The 27,455-nt window shown below is 46.1% G+C and overlaps 1 protein-coding gene across 1 annotated transcript; it reads right to left on the bottom strand.

The window, feature by feature from the left end:
* Positions 1–660: 660 nt before the first annotated feature.
* Positions 661–26,860, bottom strand: LOC134405638 (cathepsin D-like; the record flags this gene model as incomplete). Its single annotated transcript, XM_063136879.1, has 9 exons — positions 26,774–26,860; positions 19,089–19,239; positions 18,408–18,531; positions 16,836–16,954; positions 13,735–13,934; positions 10,667–10,795; positions 3,863–4,058; positions 2,706–2,804; positions 661–843 (listed from the first exon to the last, which is right to left on the bottom strand). Coding segments are annotated over exons 1-9 (1,263 nt in total), but the record flags the coding sequence as incomplete, so codon positions are not given.
* Between the last annotated feature and the right edge of the window lie 595 nt (positions 26,861–27,455).

Here is a 27,455-nt window from a genome sequence, read left to right as displayed (position 1 = left end):
TTGGCACTAAGGTGGTCAAATTACCACCCGGAGAGACGTGCTTTCGGAAGGTGAGGCGGCTGAGCCTTCTGCCTCCTTCCCACACATTTTCCATGATCTGACTCCCTCCTGTGGTTGCTGTAGAAAACAGGACTCTACAGGATGCAGCCCTATCCACTCTTACTTGGGAGCAAGTAAGCATGGATATTACTTCCACTCAAACGGAAATACTTCTGAGTAGACGTGCATAGGATTAGGCTGTATGTATAAGACACAGCAGGTTAGGGAGGAGGATGAAAGACAGGAGTGGAGGAAAATCAGGTGGGGGAAGCCCTGGGTACTTCAATCCTGGACTCAGCAATGCATTTAAAGGTAAAAGGAGAATTTCTGGGTTAGGCAACCTCATGAGTAAGATTTTTCTCTCTGCTACCATGAGGATTAGAAACTTGGTGTCTTTTTAAAGGAATTATTCTCAGAAACAGGATGACTGCAGATACCGCATTGTGGAATCCCATCAGTGATGCTATGCAAACAATCCTTCACCCAAAACCTTTTGGGTTCCTCATGTCAGCACCATGGGACACAAAACAGCTAGGAGTAACTGAGCAGGCTGGACGTGGTGGTACTTTCTGTCCTCGACGTGGTCGTGTCAGGCGCTGTGGTCACCCGGGCTGTGAAAGAACCACCGCTGCCACATATGGATTGTTTGGAAACAGCTAAGCCAACGCGGTCGTGGTCTCGGTCAAAGACTGAGTAATACTTTCGGAGGAAAACATCACCCAGGATCCAGAGCGGGCCAACAGGTTTAGGGATATCGAGACTCATGAAACCGCTGATGCAAGCAGTCATTCCCCCCTTGCCCACCTGTGGAGATAGGGATGAAAATTAATAACACATCATCAACATCATCATCATCCTTTCTTTAGAATTCTGAGCCTGAATCGGCATTTTATCTCCTGTTTCATAATTACGTATTATTGCATTTATATCCCAACTTTTTTCCTCCAAGGAACCCAAGGCGGCATACATAATCCTCCTCCTCTCCATGTTATCCTCACAACAACAACCCTGTGAGGTGGGTTGGGCTGAAAGTCTGTGACTGGCCCAAAGTCAGCCAGTGGCCAAATGGGGACTAGAACCCGGATTTCCCGACTCCCAGTCCAACACTGGCTCTCACTATAGATTCCAGTTTTAGGATTAACGGTTGTTTTAACCAATATTATTTTTTGCTTTAATCTTCTTCTGAATTCCTGTGAGAAGCATTAGGGTTGAAAAATGGTACAGAGATATTGTTAATAATAACATAATAAATAAGGTACAGGGGATTCATAGAATCATAGAATAGCAGAGTTGGAAGGGGCCTACAAGGCCATCGAGTCCAACCCCCTGCTCAATGCAGGAACCCACCCTAAAGCATCCCCGACAGATGGTTGTCCAGCTGCCTCTTGAAGGCCTCTAGTGTGGGAGAGCCCACAACCTCCCTAGGTAACTGATTCCATTGTCGCGCTGCTCTAACAGGAAGTTTTTCCTGATGTCCGGCTGGAATCTGGCTTCCTTTAACTTGAGCCCGTTATTCCGTGTCCTGCACTCTGGGAGGACACGGAATAACGGGCGTCTTTCACTCTTAGGACTGATAATGGTCTATTTCTGACCGGCAGAAGCTAGTTCTAGGACAGTGGGGTGCTGAAATTACTTTCCTTTAGGGCCAGTACTTCCTGTGGGCATATGTGTCTGCTTCCCATCTGCTCGATCTGTACATTCGCAAACGAACAGATATTACACAATATTGAAAGTCTCCAGTCCCTTCAGAAGGAAACTAACCTAGTAACTCTTCCCTTGTCAACATGGTAGGACTTTCAGGCAGATGTCAGGGGCCCCCTCATCAAAATAAGCAGCAGGGCCCCCAAACACAACAGAGCTGGCTTACCACATTTTGAAGCAAGTGAAGTAACACACATTGCCTTCTAAAGTAGGGATTCAGACCCCAGGAGGGGTGGATTTCTCCCTTGGGCCTGAGATTCTGCACCCCTGATCTAAAGACAAGCCCTCTCCCCTGTATAAGACCATTGGATCCACTCAAGGAAACGGTGGGAACAAAACAAAACAATTCTAGTCAACACCGCTTTCATCTGCATCACAGTTTAATTTAAGCGCGAACCAGCTTAAGCCTCACCTCAGTGGCAAAAGCAAAACAGAAATACGAACCTCATTTGAATCTGCTGCGGATTTCTTCAACATTCCTGGTGCAAACCCCTATTCTTTGTCCAGCTTTGACAAAGAATAAGGGTCTGCACCAGGAATGTTGCAGAAATCCGTAACAGATTCAAACGAGTTGGTGTTTCTGTGAATCCAACCTGCAGATTCCACAGCAGGCTTCTGAGTCACTTCTGAGTCACTTTTTCAGCAGACTTGCAGATGGGTTTTTCACTTTTGGGAGGGGATTTGCGCCATTGCGCAATGGCACTGATGCACATTTGCGCAACTGCATGTTAACGCGCAATTACACAAGTGTGCTAATCCCCAATAGTTAATACAAATTAGCACATATAGAATAAGATTCTGATAAAAAAAAGAAGAAGCCAATTCTGTCAATCAGCAGATGACTGAACAAAAGGCACCTGACAATTCACGGAAGACAGACGGAATGGATTTAACAAAATCCCTAAATTACTAGTTTCTTAAGGCTGTGACCATTCCTTCATAGGCCTTTTATTGGCATCTCTCACCTGGAGGGTATATTGCTTTGGGGTCAGGGTGTAGGGTTTGCCGGCGAGATGAAAAGTCACATCTGGTAACTGAGGCAACTTGTCGCAATCTATCAAGTACTGTGGGAAGGAAAGGCAGAGTGTCATGAGGAAGGGGAGAAAAAGAGGTTTGGACACCGCAGCCCCACCCCTCAACTTACTTCTTCTGCTAGGGCATTCACCCAAATTCCCTCACTCCCACCACATTCCACCTGGGATTGGCGGAACTAAGTGTCATAGCTGCCTTTCAAAATGGCGTCCTCGTATCTACTTCTCTCCCCTTTCTCGTAATGCCTGGCTTCGGCATGCGACCTGATGTCATCACGCTACAGGTTCTCGGCCAACAGCAGCCAGTTACATGGAGCAGAGGAGAGAACCTGAGGTCACGCAGTGAATATCTGTGTCACACAGAGAATTTCAGTTGATGTTAAAGTAGGAGAGGAAGTCAGGTTGCCTATGGACCCATGTAATCCCTGCTGCACCACGTATATATTCAAAATAATTTGGCAGATTCAGTGCTATGGAGAACTAATAGGTTAGATTTTGCTTGTATGAAGCTAAATTTGACTCTTTTAGTGCTCGGTAACCATGACAGAGCGCTAAAAAGGTCAAATTTAGGTTGAAAACAAGGTAAATTTTACTCTTTTAATGCCCTGTAGTGCTCCGCGGAATTCTGGCAGCAAATAGCCATGTTTTTTCTCCAGAGTTCAGCCTCAGCTGGGAGGGGGATCCAGGTGGTGGTGAAAATGGCCCCCAGAGCTCTCGCAGTTGCCCATCTTTGTGTTAGTGGAAAGAGGGAGAAGCACTCAGTCCTCATTGCACTGTTTTTGCCCCCATCCTCACTCTTAGATTCCCCCCGCTTAAGGTGCAATACTATGCATGTTTAGACAGAAAACAGCCCTAAAAACCCCAGTATTCTTCAGCGAGTTCCACCATTTTGTCCTTCTGGAAATGAGTGTTTTGTGACTGCCCATGTCCACCACAGCAGCCATTTTGTGAGAGCCCCCACAATACTGTCTCAAAATTCCAAATGTGCCCACCAAGACAAAAAGGGTGGGGTCCCCTGATCTGGGTGGAAAGAGTGTGTAGCTTTTTGGATGTACCCTGAAAGGATCCAGGCTATGCCACCGCTTCCTTACCTGCCCTCCAAAGGTGTGCTCAGCCCCAAGGGCCTTATGCAGAGCCTGGATTTCGTCACTAGGCCCCGTGATCAGAGAAGTGCCTGTGTCCACAATGCCTTGGCAACCATCCTTGCATATCTTAGTTGAATTGTCCTTGTCAAACATATTCCATGGCCACCATGATTTGTCCTTGGGGTTGCCGCCCACAGTTATCCTACACGGAGGGTTCGGGGGGGAAAAAAGAGATTAGCAATTTTCCTTCAGGACAATTTACGGGCCTGGCAGAAGTGGAAAAACCATGTCTGTACCACCTCGGATTGCAGGTGGAGGCTCACATAACTCACCAAAAACCAAATAAATATATCCCCACAAATAGAGAACTAGCATCCCAGGGTGAATGGGTGGGGTTTTTCTGACCTCACCTTCTGCCTGACATACTAGATTTTTTATGTATAGGAATGTTGTCGGAATGTTACCTCATAAAGAAAAAATATCATATCAGCCCTTGCCTAAACCCAGGTGCAGGTTTACTATCTCATCTGCCATTTGGGATAGTCAGGCCTAAGTCCTGGCAAAACATTCATGGAACCGTAGGCCCTTTTTAGGATAGAGCTAGGCTGCTGCCAATGGAACTTTACACTAAACTTTACACTTCCTTGAATGAGGTGGTCATGTGGCCCCTTTTACAGAGTACAGTCCTCCGTTTGAAGGGCTGCAGGAGGGTTGTCCTCTATTTCAAAGGCACCCCCTATTTCAGCCTTCCTCAACCTGGGGGGCTCCAGATGTGTTGGACTGCATCTCCCAGAATGCCCCAGCCAGCTGCTGGGGCATTCTGGGAGTTGTAGTCCAACACATCTGAAGCACCCCAGGTTGAGGAAGGCTGCCCTATTTGAAGGGCTGTCCAGGCCAGCTGAAAGATAAAGAAGGTCTAAGAACCCTCTGAACTTCAACTGGGCCTTGAAGTTGCCCATCAATGGGACCAGGAGAGCAGACTGACAAGGCACATGGGCTACCCGGTCACAGTTTCCTACACTGTGGTGAGATATACTGTATTTCTATTTAAATTATAATAATAATTTCTTAATTTGCATCTATATGGATAAGTTCGCATAATCTTTTGTCCTCTTTTGGGGTGATGCGTTTCCTCTTTTTTGCCGATTCGTAAGTGGCCACACTGCACTCCGGGTTTGCAATACTGTAAAACCAGCCTTTGTTACCTCAGGGGATATGCAACTGAAACGGCTCAAGAGGAACATTATTTTATACTTGGCCCCGAGAATGATTTAAAATATTTATTCCCCAACTTTCAGCCTTTTCCCCCCAGAGGCAACTTACAACAAAACACACACACAACAACAACAATAAAAAATCCAAGATCATGCACACACGCAAAAAAAACCCTCAAAACTAACAAAAGTAGCAGCAACATCAAGTAGTAAAGCATATTTGAAAGTATCGGTTTAAAATGTAACACCATTGCCGCCTAGTGGCTAGTGCAGTCACTGCTATCTCTATAATAAAGGTATTACAGCAATATGGATTTTGGACATTTTCTTTTGGATTTTTTCGGTGACCAACACAAAGACCTTTGCTTTTTTTGTAAACAAATCACTGAATTTGTTCCTTTGATGAAGATTGCTAAACGGGACCATTAGCAGTAATGATAGTGTATTCCATGTGTCTTTTGGGGACTCCCCAAAGCTCAGTGGCAGACGTGCTGAGTAGTTTTGCCCAAGTACTCTGCTATGATTGGAACATAGGCAGTTGCTTTGTAACAGTCAGACTATTTGTTCTTTTAGGCCAATATTATCTCTTACTTTGACTGCTGGTAGCTTTTCAAGGGCTTTTCTACATTAGGCTCTTAACCTGCACCTTTACAAAGGCTTCTGCTTCCGGATTCTTTGTGGGATTAAGATCGGCTCCTTTACACGTCTTTCCCCTCATTTTTTCTTTCTTTCTCAGCCTTTCTAAATTGCACTAGCGCTACGTGGCACTTTGGTATATTGGAATTGCTCAATTCAATGAAGGTTCTATATTACCATTCAGAAAAAAATACCACACTTTCCACATTCGGAATAAAAACCGTGATAATGGGTGCAAAGCATGGGAGAGTTCCAGGAGGATAATGACATCGTGTAAAGGATCCACAGACTACCATTACTGAGGAATCACAAGCACATAATAAAAGCCTCGTCTACAAAGGCTCCAAGCTTTCAGGCAGATGTTTTCCCCATCACCTGCAATCTGATTCTTCTTTAACAGGAAATGCCTGGGATTGAACCTGAGACCTTCTGGATGTGGAACAGGTTCTCTACCATTGTGAGCTATGGTCCCTCCCCTAACAATCTCACCCACTAAGTCCTAATACCCTGGCGGTGAACTCAGCAATCCTGGTTCCTCTTTACGCAAGCCTTTCCTGAGTGAGTGTGCTGCTCAGTACTTAATTTGCTTAGTACTTATTGCATTTTTCAAGTTTTTGGTTTTAAATCTTTTAAACATTTTAACTGATAACTTTCTGCATTTATTATGAGGCATTTTAATTTTTGCTTTTGTAAACCACTTAGATATACAGATAGAGAGATATGCTAAGTAATATATAGATTGATTAAATAAATATTTATTTGGTTTGTCTGAACTTGCACAAACCTACAGCATTACTCCTTTTTGCATCCTAGGCTTTAATAAAAATCCCCATCACATCTTGCACATCTATGAAACCTGAACTAGTACATCATTAATTCAGGCTGTATGTTTGAGACATTCCCTGACAAACAGTTTTGGTGACCCAGTAATGTTATTATAGTAAAACAAAAATGTAAACATTTAGGTTTAGGGCTGTGTTGAATGGATTTGAAAATGAGTTATGGTAGGCGCTCAGCAAGGAGTCTGAGGGCTCATCTACACCAAGCAGGATATTCCACTATGAAAGTGGTATGAAAGCGGTATATAAAAGGCAGGAGCCACACTAGTGCTTTATAGCGGTATTGAAGTGTACTGCAGGATCTACACTATTGCTTTATAGTGGTACTGAAATGCACTGACAACTGTTGGGGCCCAGGACACACCTACACCAAGCACAGTATGAATGTGGTATGAAAGCGGTAGATGGTCTGTGTCAATGGGCCACAACAGTTGTCAGTGCACTTCAATACTGCTGTAAAGCAGTGGTGTGGCTCCTGCCTCTTATATACTGCTTTCATACTGCTTTCATAGTGGAATATCCCGTTTGGTGTAGATGAGCCCTGAGTTTGGCTTGGCAGTCTCCTCCCCTGCCTGGAAACTGCTTTTCAAGATTAAATAAATTCAAATTTTATTCATGGCTACCCTAAATGGGTTTTAGCCAAACACATGTTATCACACATTATTACGTAAAAAATTACAGTTTGCGGTGCACTATACAGCAATTACTCCCATCAACACATATCTTCTGCAATATACACATCCAACTTCTACGGTGACACCTGAACCTGTTCCTTCCTAGTTTTTGCAGCTCTTACTGCAAAATAGGCCAAATTCAGTAGGGTCGATTTCTCTGCAGTTAGTAGGTAGCCTAATTTCGCTTGGTCCGTTAGATGCGCCATGGGGGCCAAATACCTAGCTAAATATTTCTTCCTAGGACTATTGTATAATCTGCCGAGTCCTGCACCTCTTGTACTCCACAACAGCAAATTCTTTGATTACTCGGTATATTGTTAAATCTTCCTTCTCTAAAATTCGTCCGCATGGTCTGCATTCTCAGGCTCATAAGAGCTTTACGTAAGACTGGATTCGTGATTTCAATTAGATATTTTTCCTCTCTATGCTTTAATTTTATGAGAGGATAAACGCTGGAAAATTTGGAAGCTTTAATTGCATCAATATCCAGCTTACCAAAATAGTTCCTCAGTGTTTGTCTAATAGCCATGCGTTGGTGATCTATATTTCCTTCTAATATTGTTATTAATAAACAAACATAATTGGACCGATGGACCATGTCAGAGTGCAGGTGGATGACCATATCTGCCGAGGAAACTCCAATCCTGTGTCCAAAAAAGGGAATAGACCTCCTTTTTCTAAAGGCACTTTCTTTGCTTTCGGGAAGCAGTGGTGTTAATCCGCGGCAGCAAAAGCAACTATGAGTTGGTTTGCATGGCACAACAGCCCATGAGTTAAACAATCTGTGCACCACTCAGCTTTTAATTGGCAACCCACAAGCGGCTCCTTCATAGGTTGTTTGTGTGTTATACTAACCCAGAGTGCTGGGTTGTTTATTTATTTATTATTTGTTTAAAATATTTATATCCCGCCCTATATCACTAAGATCTCAGGGCGGCGTACAGATAAAAACATACAATATAAAACAATGTAAACAGTTAAAAACAAATTAAACTATGATCCAAGTTAAAACAATATGTAATTTAAAAGCAATAGATACAGTTAAAACAGTTAAAACAATGGGCCAGTGAGTTTAACCATCGAAGGAAAAAGCCGTGTTTTTACTTAGCGTCGAAATGAAATCAATGTTGGCGCCAATCGGGCCTCCAAGGGGAGGGCATTCCACTAAACAACCCAGCAATGGATTAACCATTGACTTGTTTAGCCCATAGACAACTAGCTGTCTGGGTTCAGATGACACACCAAGCAACCTATGAAGGAGCTGCTTGCGGTTTGCCAAGGAAAAGCGGAAGTGGCAGGCCTGCTGCAGGCAGGCAGGCTGCATTCTTCCACTTTTTATGCCAGCCCATGGGTTGTAAACTGGCTCAAAGAGTCCAATGGCAAAGTTAGAACATAAAGGCAGCATCCTGCACAGGAAATCACACAGCAATGAGCTACAGTTAGGCTTGGGCTTAAGCATTTCCCCTTCTCTCCTCCTCCCACACAGCAAGGAAAAAGAATTTGGAAGCTTTCACTTCCACTTCTACTTAACCACCACTTCCTGCATCATCCGGGCCGACAAACTGAGACCAACATTAACCATGGTTGGTTTTAAACCAATCAACCAAACCGTAGTTACTGAAGCTGGCTTATTTAAACTAACCATGATTAATGCTAACCACAGTTCCGGGTCCGAACAATACAGCAAGTGGAGCACAAGTCTCCAAATTCCTCCTCCTTGCCACTTACGTACAGGAAGTAGGAGAGGAGGAGCATGTTAGTTTGAGGTTTGTTGCAGCTAGGAGTTGTAGGACATTTTTCTCCCTAAATATGCATAAGATTGCGCCCTAAATCTCATCAATTTCAAGCTAGTCATGATCAACTTCAGTCTCATTAATTTCAATGGGTCTACTCTAAGTATGAGAGAATCTGGACCCAACCCAATATGATCAGTGATATGTATAAGTGCAATTTTATGTACGTCTTGCGCACAAGTAGTTGTAGCCAGAGTTACATGTGCCCAGATTTAGGCTGCAATCCTATACCCTGGAATAAGCCTCACGCCATTCAACGACACTTACTTCTGAGTAAACATGTAGGGTTGCGCTGCTAAAGAGAGTCTGGGACTGGAGGATTTCTTGCATAAGCCAAATCTCATCTCTCATCTTTAGACACAAATATTTTCATATATGGTGAGCAAAATATGCAGCCCGGCCAAGAGAGTCCTTTCAGAGGGGGCCGGTGCGGTACTATGATCCATGCAGGGTAATTGAAATGTAATATGTATATTTTGCTTTCAGAACATTAATTTAAATGAATGCAAGCCTGAATGGTCTTATCAAACTCTGGGGCAACTAATCTGCCGTTTTTGACATCTATGCCACTGAAGAAGATTGTGAGGTTGAAATACGTTTGGCAATTATAACTATTATTCATCATTTTCTTTGACGACTTGCATCGTTATTCTCTATGCCTACACCCAAGCGTGATCAGCTGAAGTGCTTCGTTCACAAACGATCCAGTATATCAATGATATAAATAATGTGTGGATTTTATTTGCTTGCATTTTTAAACATTTCCGAATGGTTTGATTTAAATAAACTCTGATATATCTGGATGTGGCAGCAAAGTATTTTGTTCATCATTCCCCCCCCCCCCCTGACCTTTTACTTCGGTCCGAATTAGTTGATTGTGGTTAGAAATTCTCTCTCTCTCTCTCTCTCTCTCTCTCTCTCTCTCTCTCTCTCTCTCTCTCTCACACACACACACACACACACACACACACACACACACACACACACTTTCTACCTCTCTTTCTAGACCAGGCCTAACAGATTTATTAGAGCAGAAGAGCCATGCTGAATCATACCAAAGGTCTATCTAGTCCAGCATTCTGTTCACATGGTGGCCAACCAGATGACTGTAGGAAGTTCACATGCAGGAGGACATGAGTGCCACAATACTCCCCTGCTCATATTATCTAGCAATTGGTGTACCTGGGCATATTTCCTCTGATACTGGAGATATCATTATATAACCACCAGGTCTAGTAGCCATTGATAGCCTTCCCCTCCAGGAATTTGACCAATTCCCTTTTAAAACCATCCAAAGCAGTGGCCATCGCTACATCTTGTGGAAGAGAATTCCACAATTTAACGATGCGCAATGTGAAGAAGGGCTTCCTTTTATCTGTCCTGCATCTCCCACTAATCAGCTTCATGGGATGGCCCCTTTGGGTTCTAGTATTATGAGAGAGGGAGAAAAATGTCTCCCTATCCATTTTCTCCACACCAGGCATAATTCCATACACCTCCGTCCCTCCCTACTTGCCATTTTTCTAGGCTAAACTGCCCCAGATATTCTACTAGAGGAGTTGCTCCAGCCTCTTGACCACTTTTGTTGCCCTTTTCCGCACCGTTGCGGCAGGAGTTACAGCTACAACCCTGCTTATTCAGATGTGTCACTTACTTGTCCACCTTGATCTGCCAGTAGGCCTTGCGTGACACCGGGATGTAGTTCAGGCTCCCCTCATAGGCATCGTGGTTGATCCCTCCAAAAACAACTTCGCCGCCACTTCTTTCTGTGTCGCCGTTAGAGCTGGGAGAAGAGTTAGAAGTGTCAGAAAGTTAGCCGGCGGCGCCATCTTGTTTGAGTGCGTGTGGTCAAGGGGAACGGAGGTTCCCCTTGACTACACACTTGGGGGCTAGCACCGATTGCCCACGGCTTGTCAGGGAGGGTTGCCAACCAGCCTGCTTGCTCACCACCTACTCGAGCTGTATAACTGTAAACACACGGAGTACAAAACACAACATAGGTCTCTCCAGTACTTCCTTGCCCAAAGGGAACTGACCCAGTAAAGCTGCCATGGAATGGGGGTGGTGAGAAGGCGCAACAGCAGATGCCACAGCCTCCCTGCTCCCTGGCTCTCTGCCAGTCAAGCAAGCAAGCGGGAGCAATGCGGAGCAAGAGCAGCTGGAGACAATGGTGGTAAGAACGTAGACTCACTGAGGGAGGAGGCCCATTCAGGGTACTTCACCCAAGAGCCCTCAAAAACCTGGAGCCGACACTACACAGAACTAGGGTGACCCCATGAAAAGGAGGACAGGGCTCCTGTATCTTTAACAGTTGCATAGAAAAGGGAATTTCAGCAGGTGTCATTTGCATATATGGAGAACCTGGGGAAATTCCCTCTTCATCACCTAAAGCAAATTGATCTTATCTTAATTGTAACTTCTATCCCATGCTGCTGTTGCTTATCTTTTGTACAAGGTGTTCTAACCATGCCTATATATTTTAAATATGTGTATGTTTTAAATAACTCTTTTAGCCTGTTTGTATAATGAACTAATAACTGTGATTTTATGGTGTTAAATTAATGATTGTTGGTATAGTTTCTATTGGGTCTGTGACCACATAATAAAATGTATGTAACTCCGTGCTCAGGGTGAAAGAGATTTGACGCTCCTGCCCTCAGTGGTCAGAGGCCAGAATACTTCATGGGCTAGTGGTCGTCAACTGGTCCAGACCCAGGATCCACCTCGGATTCCCAACCTGCAGCATGGGGCCCACTTTCCCAATTTTACTAACTATGCCTATATATTTTAAATATGTGTATGTTTTAAATAACTCTTTTAGCCTGTTGAACAAAAGACTGTGATTTTATGGTTTTAAATTAATGATTGTTGGTATTGCTTTTATTGGGTCTGTGACCGCATAATAAAAATCTAATCTAATCACCTTTACAACTGTTAAAGGTGCAGGAGCTATACTAGAGTCACCAGGAGGGAATCTACACGTCGTACTGAAGGCGCTTACGTGCGCCTCCAGTGCGCCCTCAAAACGATGGTGTAGACGGAGAAAGAAGAGACGGAGGAAGAGGCGGAGGAGGAGGAGGCTGGGGAACTTGCCGCCGCCGCCTCCCTGCCGGCCTCCTGCAGCCGGGGTAAGAGCCACCCGGGACAGAGAGCTCGGCTTCTGCTTCCGCCGAGCTCTCCGACCTGGGTGGCTCTTACCCCGGCAGCAGGAGGCCAGCGGGAAGGCAGCGGCAAGGACGTCAGTACGACATGTAGATTCCCTCCAGATTTAAAAGAGGGCAGGGCACCTGCAGCTTTAACTGTTGTGATGAAGAGGGGATTTCACCAGGTTCTCCATATATACAAATGACACCTGCTGAAATTCCCTTTTCAATACAACTGTTAAAGATACTGGAGCCCTGTCCTCCTTTTCGTATGGTCACCTTGCAGAGAACTAACCACAGGGAGCATAAAACAATAGAGTGACAGCTGAAATCCTGATACAATGACCTGAAGAGCAGCTAAGAATTAATGGAGAGAAGAACCATCCCACACATACTCAGAAGATGTGTGATGTATTGTCAACCCCTTAAGACACATGACGTTCACCTGGCAAGGAAATATCTCCTAATTGCGCTGTGTACGTACACCGAGGCATTTTGAAACCCTAAACCGGTCTGGATGAGTCACTGGGAAGAAGAACATTAAGACAACAATTACACAGATGTCTGCCCAGATTCTTGCATAAAAAGAAACTACCCACGGCTAAACACGCGGCAGTGAGATGCAGAAATCAACAGCAGGTTCTCACCAGGGCCAGAAAGGAATCCCGGAAGTATTTTTTTGCAATGCTTCGCTAACTCTGTACAGCAGGGGTGGGGAATCTGTGGACATCCAGATGTTGATCGACTCCAGCTCCCATCAGCACCAGCTAACAAGGCCAACGGTCAGGGTTGATGGGAACTGTAATCCAACACACAGGTTCCCTATCCTGCTTTACTACTTTACCTACATCAGGTAGTCCTAAATGGAGTGGGGAAGGGGGAGTATGAGAGCTAGGGTTGCAAAACAGCCATGAAAAACAATCATTAGCTGAGCCTCTACCTGTTCCTTTAAGAGACATTTGATGCGCAGAAAACAAGTAAAACATGTTTTGTGGCACAGGGTTAAATATGATCCCATGCTAATTGTTGCAGATCTCACTACAGTTAAAGGGACATCTCTAGTGGCCAGGTCCTGAAGTGGCAACCCCAATAGCCCGACTGGCAAAAAAATGAAAGATGGCAGGACCGTTCAGGCTTTGGGAAGGGATAAGGTTGAGATCCATTGTGGTGTAGTGGTTAGAGTGTTGGACCGGGAAAGGGAAGACCAGAGTTATAGGCCATAGCTAGACCTAAGGTTTATCCCTGGATCATCCTGGGGTCAAACCTGTTCATCTAGGTGACACACAGGGGATCCAGTGCTCAGGCAGGGGCAAACCCTCGATGACCCCGGAATAACCTTAGGTCTAGCTGTGGCCTTAGTCTCCCCTCGGTCAAAAACCTCACTGGGTGACTTTGGGCCAGTCACTGACTCTTTGAGCCTAACCTACCTCGCAAGGTTGTTGTGAGGATAAAATAGCGAGGAGAAGAAAGATCGTGTATGCTGCCCCGGGCTCTTTGGAGGAAAAGAGGGGGATAGAAGTGTAACAAATAAACCTAGTAATAAATAAGGTTAGGATGGATGTAATAAGGAGGCTCATACTTGCAGAGATGAAATGAGAAGACGTTCTCCTTAAGGAGCTTCTCCTTCATCATGTTATCGAAAGGTGGGGTGATGTTGTTCACCGAAATGCTGGGATAACCCAGTCCCATGATACCGTCAAATTTCGCAGCAACGAAAACCAGCCCTGGCAAATCCGTAGCCTCAGCAAATGTCTGGTTCTGAACGGTGATGTTGCCAATCTAAGGAGAGAGAATGGAAGCATCCTGTTTGGTCCACCAGATCCCCATATCGCTCCTAGAAATCCCTGACCTGCACAATGACCTTCAATCTCCCCCTCCTGCCCTTGAATATCTGATGTCTGGTAGCATCTCTCTTTCCCACTTCAACTCCAAGGCTTGGTCTTCTCAAACCTGGTGCCCTCCAGATGTTTTGATGTACAACTCCCTCCAGCCCGAGCCAGCATGGCCAATGATCAGGGATGATGGGAGTTGTAGGCCAAAGCAGTTTCTAGGGCAACAAATATGGCCCAGTTAGAAATTAACAAGAAATGATGGTAAAAAGGAAGTCAGGCTGTATCCAAGGTGGGATACAAATAAATATAATAATAATAATAATGATAATATTAATAATAACAACAACAACAACAACAACAACAACAACTCTTTTATTTTCTCCATATGGCCTCTTAGAATTTTAAATCTCTTAAGCTCCACACTGCCTTGTTAAGATTCGCTCCTGCTCTCAATGTCTGCTGTTGGTGCTGTTTTAAAGTTTTAAATTGTGTTTATAGATTTAATTTTTTTGTAGTGTTTTTAAATTTGTGTACGTTTTAATTGTTAGTGGCCTGGGGAGCGCTATTGGGCTGAAATTTGATGATAATGGTGATAGTGTTAATAATACTAGTAATGGTTTCCTGTGATGTGAATGATCTATGTTGAGCTTGTGCCCCAATCCGCTGTCTTCCACGCGCCAGAAGAGTTGATCAGAGAACGTGGCTTGTTTCAGCAATGGTTAGTGAGAAAAAGCTTGGACCAAAGTGTGGTTTCAGGGCCTAGCTTGTTCCGAAACAACACTTAAAATAAACCGCAGTCCCCTAAATTCAGATCTCACAGGGAACTGTGATTTGTTAAAGCAGAAATAAAAGCTTGAACCAAGTTTCTATCTTGAAAGACCACTCTCTGATCTAGAAACCTTTCTCCCTTATCCTCAACTCTAAACAGGTCTCCTAATCCCAATAAAGAGCCTTCCCCAACCCAGTGCTTTTGAGATGTTCTGGACTACAACCTCCATTACCCCTGCTGAACTACATGGGGGGTGATGGGGTTATAGTCCAGATTGGGGAAGGCTTCCCTAAACAGGCGCCCCCTGTCTAAACCCTCAGAAAGCCCCAGGGTGGGTGCGCAGTGACGCAGCATCGATTATATGACGCCGCTGCAATCACGTACCCACCCTGGGGCTTTCCGCTAAAGGTGCAGTGAAAAATGTTGGGGACTTACCCTGACATTTTTCTCTGGAGTGAGGCGAGGACGGGCAAGTCGGTGTCAAGACAGCCCCGAAGCCTCACTCTGGAGTCTCAGCGGAGGCGCGGCTGAGCAGTGCCTGGTGGAAGGCGACCTGCGATTAGTCACCTTCCACCAGGAAGAGGACGGGGGCTGCTCCAGTCCCTGAATGGCCGCCAGAATCCCCCACGCTCCCTCCTCGGCATCAGGATTGCCCAATGCCACCCTGGGGGAGGGAAAGCGCAGGTTTTCAAGGGACGCAGCACCAACCCGGCGCTCTGAAGACACCCCCCTGGCTAAGTATACGCAGCTGCTGTCTGGTATATTCTTCCTCTGATTTCCTTGCTGACATTTTTTCTTTCTTTCCCCTCCTTCTCTCCCCTCTATTCTCTGGTCTTGCCTCAGTCAAAATTCTGAGTGCTAGTTTCGCAGGGCAGAGATCTACATTTTGGCTTATGCAACCTCGCGAAGCTCGGCATCCACAGATGACACTGTATGCATCATGATAATAATAGTCACAGTGTCAGTCAGTATAATTTTAATTACTTCTCTCTGCCAGCACTTAAAAGTTTTTTTGCTGATCAATCGTTTAGCTTTTAATCCGTCAATTGCATTTAAATATGTTTGCATGTGGCCCAAACTTCAGTTGTGGTGCTTTCCTGAGGAAATTGAAGTAAGTGTGAGATAACTCACAGCTGGGGGAGGGAACATGCGGCTCACCGGACGTTGAGGGAATCCCATGAGCCCTAGCCAGCAGAGCCAATGGCCAGGGATGATGGGAGCTGCAGTCCAACAACGTCTGGAAGCCCACAAGTTCCCCATCCCTCTTTTAAAGTCACCCTCACAATTATTCAGGGCTTTACAAAAAACGAATCTCATAAAGCTCCAATTAATGCTTAACCTCCGCAGATGAAAATAGTGGCGCTCTTGGGTACTTTTAACACCACAGTATTACATAGCCCTCCAAAAGTTCGCCTTGGCCTTCACTGCGTAAGATCGTCAATCCTAGCTGGAGCTTTCTTTGCTCTGGGAATAGTCTCACACGCGCTCTCACTTCTGAAGCCGGCTGTGTTAGACCAGACACTGAACGCCAGTTCTTAGGTCAAATCGTTTGGCACTATGGTTCCAGGGTCGGGGTCTAGGGTCGGCGTGATTGGGCACTTGTCAGGGGCTCCCACCATAGTAGGGGCCCACAGAGAAGAGCCCCCTGCTGCCCCTGCTCCTCCTCTTCACCATGGCAACCTGTGCATTCACCCGCCTCTCGCTCTGGCCCAGACAACGGTCATGATGAGGAGCAGCGGCAGTAGCACCACGTTCTGTTTGTTTCCTGACTCTCTGCAGGTCAAGCAAGTGGTAGCCATGATGAGAACGAGGATGAGGAGGAATAGGGCTTGGTGGCAACGGCGGTGAGAAGGCAGACTCTTTCAGGGAGGGCCCCCGTTCAGGGTGTCTTGCTTGACGGCCCTCCAAAGCCGGGTTCCGGCACTGTCTGGTTCAAATAAGGCCCTGGATTTTCCTCTGGTTTAATCCTTTGGATGTGGCAGTGAAACGGTGAAGCCAACTTCCCGGCACAACTCTGACGGATTAAACTCATCCCCCTCCCAGGGAACCCAGGCATCCGAGCGAGCCCCTTGTACTCACTCTAAGGATGTCCTCGCTCAAGAATCCTTTGAGGCTGCCACTTCCGTAGTGAATTTCAAATTTGCCATCATTGTCCTTGTGGGTGCGTGAAAACCAGGAGTGGTAGTGGCTGTGAACCCCTGTGGAGAGAGAACACAGCTGTCTTGTGGGTGTGCACAAGGGTGGATTCAACTCTAGCACCATCAGATCTCAGCAACCACTTGACAATTGTTCCCTTACTGGTGACAGATGCCCTGTCACCATTCAACACTCTTTCCTTGAGATCATGAAATGATGGTTGTTATTTGATATATAAAAAAAAGTCCCCCGAAAGCAAGGGCGGGGAATGTATGCCTCCCCAGGTGTTGTTGGGATGTAACTCCCATCATGTATCACCATTGGCTAGGGATGATGGGGGTTGCAGTTCACCAGCCACACGTTCCCCACTCCTACCCTAAAGGCCGTAGAGCAGCTTTCCCCAACCTGGTTCCTTCCAGATCTTTTGGATTTCAACTCCCATCAGCCCCAGATAGCATGGCCAAAGGTCAAGAATGCTGGGAGTTGTCATCCAAAACATTTGGAGGGCACCAGGTGGGAGAACGCTGTTCCAGAGCCCCTGGTCAGCACAGCCATTCTTCCCCCCCACCCCGGGCTGCCATTTTGAGACAAGGTTAGAGAGCAGCCCCATACTAGGGTGACCCTATGGAAAGGTGGACAGGGCTCCTGTATCTTTAACAGTTGTATAGAAAAGGGAATTTCAGCAGGTGCCATTTGTATGCATGCAGCATTAGGTGAAATTCCCTCTTCAACACAACAGTTAAAGCTGCAGGAGCCCCTATGTCTCTCCCACCCTCCTTCCCTTCCAAACAGCAGCCTGCAAGGGAAGGAACACATTGTTCTTGGGCTTCTTCAAACAAGCGATTTATAGCACGCTCGTGACTGGCCACTCATAGAGGTTGATGGGTCATTTTAACAACGCCGTGAGTCTCCTGCTCCATTTCCTGGTTTTAGCATTAAAAAAATAAGCCTCAGAAAACCCGACTCTACTGAAATATATTGGGATTTCCTGGGATTTCCTGGGCAAAGTTGCACTATAAAACACCCCCTAGAGGGCGCTGTCCCATTGAACTGCATAGGCCACATGGTCACTGCTCTCTTCCCTGTGTAATTTCAGCTGGTTTCAAATGTGGAAAGGAAGCAGGAAGCAGAGCAACAGCAACGAAACATAATTCCCCCCTGGCTGAAACCCCTCCTTGTCTGAACTGATTGCCTGCAGTGGGCTTGTGAAATTAAGCTGAGGGCTGCATGAAATTAGGGCTGCAGTTGCCCACCTCTGTTAAAAAACAAAGTAAACAAACCCATGAAAGCAACTGGAAACAACTACAGTAGTATTCTAGGCTAGGGATGGGCAGAAAGTATCTCTCAGGATGTTTTGGACTTCAACTCCCATCATTCTCCACCATGGGCCATGCTAGTGGGGGTTTCTGGAAGCTGAAGTCCAAAAAATCTGGAGACCGACCTTCCACCCTCGCCTGTTCTAGGCCATAATGCCACCCTGTTCCCCGAACATCAACTGAGAAATGTGGGTCTTACAGCATGCCAGATGCAACAGGCAACATTTGGAGGAGGGCACCCACAGATTGGACGAGCCAGTATCGAAGATAACGTTGAAGCACTGATTGGGGGTTCCAATGCAGACCTCTCCATAGTACTGCGCCTGGTGGGGAAGGGAGAAAGAAAGAGAACAGTCAGCGGAGAATTCCATAGCGGCTTAAACTTACATCATCACCTGTCTATCAGTCCATCCATTAGGGTGACCATATGGAAAGGAGGACAGAGCTCCTGTATCTTTAACAGTTGTGTAGGAAATAGAACTTCAACAGGTGTGCTTTGCATGCACAGAGCACCTGGTGAAATTCCCTCTTCATCACAACAGTTAAAGTTGCAGGAGCCCTGCCCTCTTCTGTATCTGGTCACTGTAATATAGTTCCTGCAGCTTTAACTGTTGTGATGAAGAGGGAATTTCACCAGGTGCTGCATGCGTACAAAGGACACCTGCTGAAATTTCCTTTTCTATGCAATTGTTAAAGATACAGGGACCCTGTCCTCCTTTCCATAGGGCCACCCTACATTTATTTGTACTGGGAAATTGTTGCATGAGTTTGCATAATTTAATTCTTACTAAAGTCTTGTTTGTGCAGTTACATCTTTGCAACTTTTGTTCGGATCAAGCCCTGTAGGACCCACACAAGTAGAGGTTATAATGGCACGTACGTCCATGTAGTTGTGGAGCCGCTGGCTGGTGACGGATGTGGTCGCCGGGGGCTTCGCACTCCGGAACCCTCCTCGCCTTAACATCTCAGCAATGGGGAGGCCTGTACGGCCGAACCTGTCCCGGACGGATGGGTATTTCTGCAAGGGGATCCTGTTGGGGAGAGAAAAACAGAAGGAGACGAGTCATTAAAAGGAAGGCAGTGTGAAGACACCCTTTATTAGTCAGCATCACCACAGGGTTGTATAAATGTTTTGGTCCTGAGGGCCACATCCGGTACACACATACATACCTGGGGAAGAGTGCTTTGGACATGGTGAGGGAGGGCAAGGATAAAGCTTACCACTGGCATGGGGCTGGGAGGAGTCATGGGGAGACTGCAGGGGTCATATATGGCCCAAGGGCCACAAGTTGTGCACATCTGGTCTAGCAGGGCAGGTCCTTGCCCCAAGGATGCTTCCAACTGAAAATTTGACAGAGGAAGGGAAAATGGAGGCAAGGGAAGCCTAAGACCATCATCAGATGAGCGTTTTATAACACACTCATTACTGCCTCCTCACGGATTTTTGCAAGTCCTTTTCACGACGCTGTCTGGCTCCTGCTCCTGTGACTCCTGGGCCTCTTCACATTTGGTGCCAGCTATTGTTTTTAGAAGGCAACAGGGGGCATGATTTGGCTAAAATTTGGCGGAGACAGGTGTTGGCAGGGAGAGGGGGTTGTAGATTTTATTAGGCCAGCCCAAGGCGTTTTATTCCCTGATAGGAAGGGCAAGATGGCGGCCCACCCACCCGCATTGAATGTACAGAAGCTAACCAGTTGAATCTTTCTCAACACTGATGATGCCACAACCTCTCCACTGCACATGAGGGCAGACTAACGTAAGGGTGCCTATCTGGCACAGAAAGCTCTGACCTCTTGCTGCCACCCCTCAGCATCTGTAGAGCTGGCCCTGGATTTCATTAACTACACACACACGCACACCTTTCCCCCCATAATGTGAAAACCAGGCGATGCCAAAGGCTTAATAGAAAAGATAGGTTTTGAGGAGAAGTTTGAAGGAAATAAGAGAGGTTGAATTACATAGGTGTCCCAGAAGGCAGTTCAAGGCAAGAGGAGAAGCAAGGGAGAAAAGCAGTCATTGGAGGCAACAGGAGACCTCCACAGGGTGCCACTTCTATGCATGCAGCACCTGGTGAAATTCCCTCTTCATCACCACAGTTAAAGCTGCAGGAGCTATGCTAGAGTGACCAGATACAAAAGAGGGCAGGACTCCTGCAGCTTTAACTGTGGTGATGAAGAGGGGATTTCACCAGGTTCTCCATATATACAAATGACACCTGCTGAAATTCCCTTTTCTACACAACTATTAAAGATACAGGAGCCCCCAGTCCTCCTTTCCATGTGGTCAGCCTAAGTTGGATGATCCACGGACAGAGTGGTATCATTTTATAAGAGAAGAGGGAGTATGTGTTGGATCTGGGAGCAGACAGGGAACTGCCATTCACCCACAATTTAGGCAATCTGAACTGGGTTGCCAACTGATCTGCTCCTGAGCCCTTAATAGTAGCTTGACCTGTGCAAAACAAGCAGGTGAAGCTCATGGAATGAGGCTAAATGTTTAGCTTCTTCCCATGTACCTGTTTCCCTCGAATTATCCCCTACAGCGCTAAGCTGTAGTTGTTGTTATTTTGTTGCTAGCTAAATCACACCCCGGGCGGCAGCGCTCCTAAGATCCTTTGCATACCAGGAAACGGGTTTAAGGGGGGAAATGTAAAAAATCATAAAAAATCAACGGATGACCCAATCCGATTCAAATGTGGTATGCTTAAAGCTCTCCTTAATATCTCTTACTGTGACAATTTTGATGTCTTTATCTTTAAAACTTACGCAGATGTAAGCATTTGTTTAATTTGTACTTTAAACATATCAAATCCTGCTCCTGCGTCCCCAGTGGCCGCTCGGAAAACAACAAATGATTCGCTCCAAAAGTAGTACCAAAATAGGTCAGGTCTTTTGCCTTTGAAGCACAATTAAAGCAGGATGCTTTACAGTTGAAGCAGATTATAAACTGGAAAACTTCAGAGTCCTTCACAATAAAAGCAGATTATAAGCTGGAACGCTTCGGAGTCCTTTGCACGCAATTCGCAGTGATTGCACAGGTGTGATAAAGCTCGTTGTCACCTGCTAATGTTTGCTATCAAATTGCTTGATCAAAAGCCAGGTATTTTTTTTAAAAAAAGAAAGGAAAAAGGTTTTGGACATAAGTTTGTTGTTTCTGAGCAGGGATTTCAGTCTCATGTCAGCTACGTTTCACTTAAAACCCTGCCCCCCTGTCTGCATGTCATGTCACGGGCTTCCCTCTGCTTGGAGTCCTGTGTGTTGGATCCGCTAATCCAACCCTCTTATCCCTTCCACATGTCCACGTAAGAATATATTAACCCAAAAGGGGGGGAAATACAGGTATACACACACATGCAACACTTGTTAAAGGAGCCTTATAATTAACACACCGATACTTGGGCATCACCCAGCTGTAGGCAGCAGGGCTGGGCAGGTGAGATCTTTACAGGTATGTAACGTGGCTCCCTGGCAGTTCAGCACATGTAGCAGGCACTCCAGCTTGCAATTGGAGTTGGGACCCCTTAGACAAGACATTGTGTTTCTTTTCGGGAGGGACGGACCAATGCTTCAAAGTCCTCTTTTGCATAGGCATGTTGAGGAGGAAGACCTGCTGAAACAGGTGGGCGGGGAGGTCTTTCTGGTGGGGAAACGGGATTACCTTGGAAGAACCAGGCAGATGTTATCTCTTGGATAGCACTGACTTACTCTGACACACCATGCCAATGTGCTTCCTGTTCTCTGCTCATGACCCCCTCCCACCCAGCCCTGGTAGCGCGGTGGGACACCAGAGTTGATGCCACACTGCACTCCTGTTGCACTCAAGATCTCTGGAGCTTTCTGCTGAAATTGTCTTGGAGCCTTAGTGGGGAACCCTCCACCCAGAGAGCCAGATGTGGACCCTGGCTTTAATTTTATCTGGTCCCCAGGCATTTCCAGGAAGCTTTTCCCCCACAGGGGAAGGGACAGCAGGGAGAGCACATGCTGATGCCAGAAGCTGTTTCGGCTATCAGCACCTTCCAGCAGTGGCACCAGACCTTCCTGCTCTGGAGGAGATATTCCCTGATAGAAAGGGCAGACATGATTTCTCCCTGGCCTCCATCTCTATGGATAGTATTAGTTATAGTATTATTCCTATTGGTCCATTTTTCTCAAACCTGGTGACCTCCAGATGTGCTGAACTACAACTCCCAGAATTCCCAATAGCCATGCTGGCTAGGATGGATGGGAATGGCAATCCAACACATCTGGAGGGCACCATGTGAAGGGAAGCTGTGTTAGTCAGCACATCCCAAGTGGAATAACTAGAGTTTCAAGAGATGACAACACCGCTGAGATCACTTCCTGAGCATTAAGATATTTTAATTTGTTTATGGCAGGGATAGGCAACGTGGTGCTCTCCATATGTTTTGGACTACAGCTCCCAGAAGCCTCAGCCATCATGGGCCATGGACCATAGAAGCCATAATTCAAAACATCTGGAGGGCACCGCATTGCCCAACACCGATTTATGGTAGTTCTAATATAATTAACAACTTAAAATACAATCAATCGATCAAGTTAATTAATACTTGTGTGTGGGCCACCAATTGATTCCCCCCCTGCCCCCCAAGATCCAATGTCCCTTGGTAGAAAAATATTTTCCCACCCATATCTTAGACCAGGGCTGGCAGGCTTCAGGTTTCTGGGATCTACTTTGTTTTTTACTATAACCCTGAGATCTACCAACTGGAGCCAGGTCAAACTAGGGGAATGAACACTAAAAATTAGGGGGCAGGGTGCCTCTGAGCATATGCTCAGCCCACGAATTTGTGATCAGTATCAGAACCAAGCTCACAGGTCCTTTTGCACAAAAATCCACTCCTGGTTTCTCCCATTTTCTTCGCTCAGAAACCAAATCAAGGGTTAAAGTGCTATAGGGCACAATTCTGTGCACGTTTAGACAGAAACAAGTCCTACAACTCCCAGCATGCCCCAGCCCTGCACCTTTAGCTGTTGCTGTTGTCAGACCATTGGTGGCAATGAATATTTAGATCCTGATTCTGCTCTGTTTATTTGTTCCACTCCAGCAAGGCTTCTGTGCTTTTAAGTAGCTTAAGGCGAGGTGGATATTCAACATATTTTTCCCAGGGTTGATGATGAGTCAGGAATATCTGTCAATTTCTGCCAGTCACATAGATATGTGATCCTGCTCTGGATACTTTTGGAATAATTATTATTATTATAATTACTACTTCTACTAATTAGGTTCAGGACACCCACCAGAAAAAAATGATGGCAACTCTACCTGTACTCCTAATCACCAGCCAAATACTGCTGTCACACTGAGTAGATACCATTTTCACCCTAAAGAACTCAGGAGCGTTCCTAAGTAAGGATGAGAATCTTTCTGAATCATCGCCTTTAGCAGTCTTTATAACAACAGATTGATTTCTAACAATTAGCAGGAGATCAACTTTAGCTTCCATGAAAAGGGAACACACTCAAAAGACCATTGAACTGACCAATAACCTTTGGAATGCATTAAATTCTTTGTCTTCACCTGCTGATTTCTGCATATCAAATCTGTGAAGTATCAAAAATGATAGACAGATACACACACACACCTCTTTTTCTCCACCCAAATTTCTTTAGGAGTCTGGGGCTGGATCCTGGATCTGCCTTCCGCAACAGGAAGACCGATACTTGCAGTAGGTCCCTCTGCAAGATTTTGGGGGATCCTCCCTCCCTCACACCACAACTCAGCCCATCCAGCATGGTTTCTGTGTAACATTTTCAGGGGAATGGTGGGGTGGGTGGCCTGACGTGGCAAGGAGAGGGCAGGGAAGCCCACTTCCGCAAGTGCAATTGACCCAGTGTAAATCTGGATCCAACTCCTTGTATCTAAATCCCTTCTTTTCTAACTCCCTTCCCATTCCTTTCCAACCAAAATAATCCAGGTGTCCTTCCAGATGAGGCTTTAATTGCATCATTCATGGAATTTTATTGGGGGGAAAGAGTGGATGCCAACATTTCCCCCTCATAACTTTCCTTATTTCCCCCTTGCTTCTTCCATCTTTTTTTTTTCTTAATGCAGAAAATCCATTAAGGCAAAAGAGACAGAATAGCCAAACAATGGCTTCTAATTGATAAGGGATAAGACGCCACCATTTTGAAGCTCTCCTGCCTCCCCCCGCCCATATTTGTTAGTCCTCTAACCCCCATACCCAGAATGTTTTGCTGCAATCTAGGATTTGGAAGGCCAGCCCATGATATTTTGCCGCCTGAGGCAAAGGACAACCCACCCGCACACCACAAATTCCATGTACAGAAGCTGTGGAATCTTACTTCAACACTGGTAATGACCCAGTGTCCTCCACTGCACGGAAGGGGAGAAGGCTGTTTTAGGGGGCATAAAGCTCTGTCCTCTAACATCCCTCTGCTGCTGCCCCCTTCAAGCATTCGCTGCCTGAGGCCATCACTTCACATTGTTGAAGGGAAGAGCCAGCCCTGAGGGTTTGCAAAGTTGGGTTTTTTTTGGCCAAGTGCTCCTTCACCACCAACTACAGTGTGTTCAGCTCTCCCACCACCATTTCTGCCCCCTTTCTATAGCCTCTCCCCACCCCAAATCCCACCCACTTCTAGAAGGCAGTAGCCCGTCCACACACCATGGGAAGGCCTGCATTAACCCTGTTCTCTCTCAAACTGCCCAATATCCCAGACAACCAGCTAAGACTGTGGTTGATTGACAAATGGATTAAGTGTGTACAGCCACCCATTAAGAAATATTTTCAAGGCAGCTTCAATGCTGACCCATTTTCCTGGCACAGCAGCTGTGTTTTTAAACAGCTCTTTGGAAGGTACAAGTTCAACAGGCAACACTTTCCCAAGCTGCAGCATTTGGGAACTCAGTTGAACTTTTGCCTGTCAGTCACACAGTTATTAAAGGCACAGCAGCCTCCAAGAGGAAAAAGCCCGGCCACCTTATCTTCAGCTCACTTTTGTTTGTGGCTGTCCCTTCATCTGAGCTTTTCTTCTTCTTTGCTTGACCCTTGCCATTGCTTCTCCTTTATTATTAATTACAGCACTTTTATCCCACCGTTTAGCCAAAAAAGAGTCTCAAGGCAGCATACAAACATAATTCTTAAGACAGTCCCTGCCCACAGGTTTACAATCTAAAAAAAAAACATGACACAAAAGGAAAGGGGATTGGGAGGGAGGAGGAAAAAAGCAAATTTAGGCACTGAATAGTTGCAAAGTTTAGAAGGTAATGGACACAGTGGCTGCCACTCCCTCTAATAGATTCAAACAGATCCAGGCATGATGGGATGGGATGGGATGGGATGGGGTGGGATGCCTGGCTGCTGCTTCCTTTCCCTTTGATGGCCTCAGCAGCAACAGTTGTGTGGAAACAACTATGGAGAGTTTTAGACCCTTCTTGAATATGTACCTATTTACTCAAGAATTTCCTGACCTCTAATCGCAGTGTTCTGTTTTAATTTTGGGGTAACACTTTAAATCGTATTTATTATTTTCTACTATTTTTATATTGGCTTTTATGTTGTTGTTTTTAATGTAAACCGCTTCGAGATCTTATGATATCAAGCCGTATACAAGTAATTTAAATAAATAAACAAATTTCACAAGATCCTTCATTGACAGAACATCACTGTTCTGTCCGCCTGTCATCAGCTGTTCAGGGACCATCCCTCCCTGCTTTAACCCACTTAAGAACATAAGCAGAGTCCTGCCGGAGCAGGCCAAGGGTCCATCTAGTCCAGCACTCTGTTCCCACAGTGGCCACACAGCTGCCCATGGGAAACTCACAAGCTTGACATGAGTGCAAGAGCACCCTCGCACCCATGTTCCCCAGCAACTGGTGTACATAGGCATACTGCCTCTAATGCAGGAAGTAGCACATAGCCACCAGGACTTGTAACAATTAATAGCCTTCTCTTCCAGGAATGTATCCAACCTTTCTTTGAAAGCCATCCAAACTGGTGGCCATCGCTACCTCTTGTAGTAACAAAGCCCATAGTTTAACTATGCGGTGTATGAAGAAGTGCTTCCCTTTATCAGTCCTGAATCTCCCACTAATCACTTGTCTGTAATCCCTTTGCAAGACATCTCCTGTCTTCTATTCTAACCACTAGTCCTTTATCCCCTCCCAGACTATATCCAGGCATCCTAAATCCCACATGCCGTGTTCTGATCCGCTGGGATCTACACCTTTTTCAGAAGATGCAAGCTGAGCATCACAGGGCCTTGTGCTTCAGATGGATCCATCTTCTCCCTCCCCCCCCCCCCCCGGTCATCAGAAACCCCTCACCTGTCAATCCATAAGATTCCCTAGACCAGCCTTCCCCTACCTGGTGTCCTGTAGATATTTTGGACTACTACCCCCAGCATCCCTGACTATTCACTATCCTGGCTGGGGCTGATAGGAATTAAAGTCCAAAGCATCTGGAGGGCACCAGGTAGTAACCGCCCAAGAAGACCCCCACTCCACATAGAAGTCCTAGCCCCTAGACAGCCCTCTCGCCTCTCCACCAGGGAGTTAGAGTTAGACAGACGTCTTGCATCCTCTCACCGCATCAGCCCTTGAGCCCCAATTGCCAGCAGCAACATTGCGAACCAGATGCGGCCTCCCATCTTCCGTCTGTCCTTTGGCAACCTTCAGCAGGGTTCTGAAGGTTCAGCAGGGCTTCTGTCTGCCCTGGCAGGTTGCACCCAGATTAAGTGTCCCGGAGGTGGACTAGATGTATATCTGGGCCATCCACTTAGAAACAATGTTGCCTTGCCCCAGGAATGCTGATTGGTTGGAATGCTGGGGCTGGCCACCCCCATTTCAGGCAATTAATGGGGTTCGTCTTCCAGTTGGCTGAGTACAGCTCAAGAAAGGGTTCCGCCTCTTTAAGGCCTATAATCTAAAACACGGGGAGACAACCAGGTGCCCTTCAGATGTTTTGGACTACCACACCCATCAGCCCCAGACAGCATGGCCAATGGTAAGGAAATATGGGGATTGTAATCCAAAACATCTAGATGCTCCAGATTGCCTGCCCAGGATTTGAAGAGTGATAGATTGCCAGGGCTCAGAATCGGATCGGCTGTGCTGGAGGTGTGGGTGGGGTTTGTACTGACCTCCTGGGTGGTCTGAGGGATCATCCTGCTGCTGATTGGCTGGGGTCTCAAGTGGTTCAACTCTTCATGGACTGCAAAATCCTAGGATTCAAGAACAAAATAGTTCTCCTTGAAGCTGTGAGACAGGC

The sequence above is a fragment of the Elgaria multicarinata genome, chromosome 11 (genome assembly GCF_023053635.1).
Source record: "Elgaria multicarinata webbii isolate HBS135686 ecotype San Diego chromosome 11, rElgMul1.1.pri, whole genome shotgun sequence".
Lineage (NCBI taxonomy): Eukaryota > Metazoa > Chordata > Lepidosauria > Squamata > Anguidae > Elgaria > Elgaria multicarinata.
This window is presented reverse-complemented; position numbering and strand designations above follow the sequence as displayed.